A 4285-nucleotide genomic window follows, 5' to 3' on the forward strand; every position below is an offset into this window, starting at 1 on the left:
AGCAGGAATTCCTTCTTGGTTTTCCACCCCCAAGGTTTGGGTACATTTGGAAATGTTGTTGCCCCCCAGTTGGCAGAACAAAGGAAGGGATCCCACACACAGCTCCATGCTGAAGAACTGGCACTGGTTGTGCTTTGCAGCCCCCCCTTTTTTCTTTCTCATGACAGAGACACTGAATAGGATGCTAGATTGGGTTGTGCCAAATCACAGTTGGACAGCTCGGGGTGCTCTCATTGCAAGGAGTCTGGAAAGCCAAAAATTGGCAACACAGAGCAAACCAGTTGGCAAACTGGTGTTGTTCTTGGAGCCTAGGTCTGTAATTATGTCCTGTGTCCTCTAGAGCAGAGATGCCAAAGTTCCAGTCTTAGCAGGTGGCTTGTAACTGAGTGGAAGAAAACAGCAGGGAACAGTGACTGTAAATGAACAGCAAAAACATCTCTGTGGGCCCTGACAAAGTTCAGGAGTCCAGAGGTGCAGACATGGGTGAGGGGATTCTATGAACCCTAGATGAGAAGTCCCAGCTGGCTTGGTGGGGAGAATTAGACCTTGGAGGAGAGGAAACACTGTTTGTTGTAAAATGTGCATTGAAACTATATGTTGGGTTAGAAATGAGGAAGGTAGAAGATTCAAAGTTAACATGATTTGTTGGGATCAAAGGTCAACATGATGCCTTAAAAGAGAAGCTGTGGGGCAGGCTGCACTGGGAGCTTTATTTCTTGGAGACTTCACATTTCCAAAGTTAGTTTTAGCTTAGAATGTCATGTCAACCCTAAGATAAAGCAATCAGGAGCTCATGCCTGGCTTTTCAATCTTTGCTGCTGATTTATCAGATCAATTTGTGGAGTGATTTATTGTCTGGTCCTTTTTGGAGAAGAATTGTATCCATTCCCCAAAATGAAGAGTGGTTTAGAATTTCTCCATTTCTGTTTTAGAATCAGCTCAGTCCTGGCTGTTGCTCACAGGCAGGCTGAGTCAGTGCCAAATGTTGGTTCATAAGGGAAATGTTGGGAATTAAGGTGTCTGGATACAAGAGGGAATCAATTACAAAATTAAGGCCCTGCCTACTGGGTGCAGGGCAGGTTCTGCTGACTTCTGTGAGTGCCTTCTTTACACATTCAAGTCTTGTTATATTTTAGGAACTCTCTCAGGCCAAGAGCCATTGTTACTTGCTTTCAGTCTTTTTTAAATGTCAGTTCTCACAAGATTTGTTCATAAAAATCCTGTTTTTCCTTGTGTGTGTTCCACACTGTGAATAAAGTTCTCCTTGAGAGGACAGGAACATCTCCTTAGCTATATCCCAAGCATCAACATTTACTCCTCCCTTCTAGGGCAAGGAAGGCAGAGAAGTCTGGCTCAAAGCTTTCAGTTCCTTCTGTAGATGGGCTCTGCCAGTGTTCATTCACCACTCTCTACTTGAGAATGCTCCATGATGGTTGGATATCAGGAAGCACCTCCTCATGGAGAAGGTGATCAGACATTGGGATGGACTTCCCAGGGAAGTGGTGGAGGCACCATCCCTGGAGGTGTTCAGGGAAAGGCTGGAGGTGGCACTTGGTCTGGAGATGTGGGGGTGTTGGTCATAGGCTGGATTTGATGATCTGAAAGGTCCTTTCCAGCCTTGGTGATTGTGTGATGATGAAGGACAGTCCTTGCTGTTGTGTGTGCAGAATGGCTTCACCTCCCCCTCCATTCCTTACCTGCAGCAGGAGCCAGGCTGAGCTATAAGATGGGTATGAAGGCTCTGAGACCACCAACACTCCAGAGTCCCTTCTAAAACACACTCTGTGACCTGTTTGAGTCCTCACGAGTGGCATCTTTGTCCCCTTCTGTCATGCTTGGCCTCTGCTGGGGCACCTCCTCACACACCTTTGCCTCCCAGCTGTCTGTGAGGTGGCCACTTCTCCTGAGTGTGACATTTCCTCACCTGATTTTCAAGTGCCTCTAGATTTAAGCCTTGCACGTTGGACTTTGTTTGGAGTCAGTGCCTCTTTCCTTAGCACTAACAGCAGTTCAGAAGCTGCTGCACAAACTTGGCCTCTTTCTGGACCCAGTTTGCCCGTGTGCACAGCACTGGGATTTTATCCTGCAAATTCCCTACAGTCTTTTGGTATAAGCCAGTATTTCTGACTCAACAAAAGGTCACAGAGAAAACCAGAGCTGGACATTTAATGCCTTGAAACTCAGCCCTTCTGCTACTGCCACTCTGGGTGGTTGCTGGAGAGTCAAGTTGCTTGCTGAACAGGAAATATTCAAATGTGATTGTTTTAGCTTTTAATCAGGAACTGAGCTCTCATTGCATGTCACTGCTCCTTCCTACAAGCACAAACTGTGCTCACTCTCATGCTGTTTGGCAGTGGGAAGGGGCAGTTGCCTTAGCCCAGGAACTTGGGGGTGGTTGGGTACAGGTGCAGCCCCCCTGCAACAGCCCTTGTCTGAGCCCCATTTCACACACCATGCCCCTGCAAAGCTCAGGTTAGAGGAGGGAACGAGGCCTGTACCTGACACAGGGATAGAACCACCTTTCTGAAAATCAGATGAGATCTCTGGGTTCTTTTGTTCAGTGAAGAACATTTCCCCCTTCCCACTCGATACACAGAAATGGAACTGAATGCCTCTTCTTGCTGGAAGGTGGGTAAGGTGTAGGAGTAAGCAGGGCTTGCTTAGAAATTGGAGAAGATTGATCTCTGCATCACCCACCAAGACATGCTGGTGTGGCCCTGCCAGCACCCCTGGGGGCTGAGTCAGTGCAGCAGGGTTAGACACCCCCATGTGCAGTCCCTGGAGCAGCCAAGGAGAAGATGAGGAAGGTTGTGGGAGGAATAACAGATCAGGCCAGGAGAGCAAGAGGGAGAAGCCCTGCCAGGCTGCTCAGTGTCAGCTGCCCAGGCTGCAGGGTGGCATGTGGAAGGCTGAACCATGCAAAGGACATTCAGCCTTTCCTGAGCACCCTGTTCCACTTCAGACCTCATGCAGTTCAGTGGGTGGTTGTTCAGGGACTCGTGTTCCCTTTACCCTTATCCTCCCTCCTTTGCATCGAAGTGACTGACGCTTCTTTTTTTTTTCTCCCCTCTTCTCTCCTAGATCTCAGACCTGATCCGGCAAAGCACCAAGGAGTCCCCAGTCTGGGAGTTCCTCAGCCTGGGTTATGCACTCATGCTCTGCCCCTTTGTCGTTGTCCTAGGAGGGATGTTCTTCCTGGCCACAGCCCTCTTCTTCCTCAGTGACCGAGCCAAAGCTGAACAACAGTGAGTAACCTGGTGATCACACTTGGGAGGTACACGCTGCCTGTTTTCTCTCTTGAACCTTCTGCTTGAAGTCTTGTCCTGGCCTGGGTCCTTCAGGTGAAGGACGTTGGGCTGTGTGTGAAGAACCTGAGCTCAGCAGTGCATGAGGCTGCACGAGGCACAGGGGCTTGGGTTGTGCTGGCTGGGCACCCTGACACGCTTCTGCTCTGGTGGATCTCAGCTGTTGGCCATGCAGCCTGAAGGGGAGAGCAGGAGTTTGAGCCCCTTCTAGCCTTGCCTGAGCAGCCCACAGGGTGGTGAGGGGCTGCTGGGTGCCAGCACCAGGGGGCTGCTGGGTGGAGAGCAAGAGATACCTCACCCTGCTTGGTGATGAACTTGAAGCCCGCGCCATCCCATCTCAGCCCCCTGCTCGCTGCCTCCAAAGCACAGGAGCATCAGGCAAGGAGGAGGAAAGCTGTGTAGCTGGGGACAGCCCTGCTGCAGGGTGGCTGTGTTACAGAAAGTCTTTCCCAGCCCCTCATTGCAGCTTGTTAAAAAAAAAGCTACTGTTTTTCAGTAAAGACACCGATTCGGACCAGCTCACGGTTGGCAACTACAGTAATTCAGAAGACGCTTCCACATGACATACAAACCTCTGGGGTTAGTCTCTTTCTCATCATTGTCAACAAATAAGAGTTTCTGTGTCTAATGTCATGCTGAATACGTGGGCAGGTGGCTGGTCTGGTGTTGGCTGTAGGTTTTCTTTGGCCTCTTTGCTCCTGGGAGGAGGAGGAGGTGTCATTCGTGCGGCTCAGCTGTGAGAACCTTTGCAGTGGTTTGAGAACAACAAGTTCCACTTTCCTAACATGCACCAAAGCCAGAAAAAGGAAAGGTTTTCTGCCTCCTGGTGCCGTTAGATCTACACATCCCCCCCCCTATAACGAGGTGTTTAAACATCTAAAGAGGTTGAGTCCTGCACATTTGCACTTCAGTGTGGCTTTGGAGATGTGACGTGAGTGATGCGTGGCTGGGTTGTTACCTGCACAGAAGGGCTTGAAATA

The 4285-nt window shown here is 49.7% G+C and overlaps 1 protein-coding gene across 1 annotated transcript in view; it reads left to right on the forward strand.

Moving 5' to 3' along the window:
• Positions 1-3868, forward strand: part of SPNS2 (spinster homolog 2 (Drosophila)) — an 87676-nt gene extending 83808 nt beyond the window's left edge. Inside the window, exons 11-12 of the mRNA XM_010006065.1 lie at positions 3082-3245; positions 3802-3868. Coding sequence (XP_010004367.1) covers positions 3082-3245; positions 3802-3868 — 231 coding nt within the window. The remainder of the gene's footprint in view (positions 1-3081; positions 3246-3801) is intronic.
• Positions 3869-4285: the final 417 nt, after the last annotated feature.

This window comes from Chaetura pelagica, unplaced genomic scaffold (genome assembly GCF_000747805.2).
Source record: "Chaetura pelagica isolate M959 unplaced genomic scaffold, ChaPel_1.0 scaffold49, whole genome shotgun sequence".
Taxonomy (NCBI): Eukaryota; Metazoa; Chordata; class Aves; order Apodiformes; family Apodidae; genus Chaetura; species Chaetura pelagica.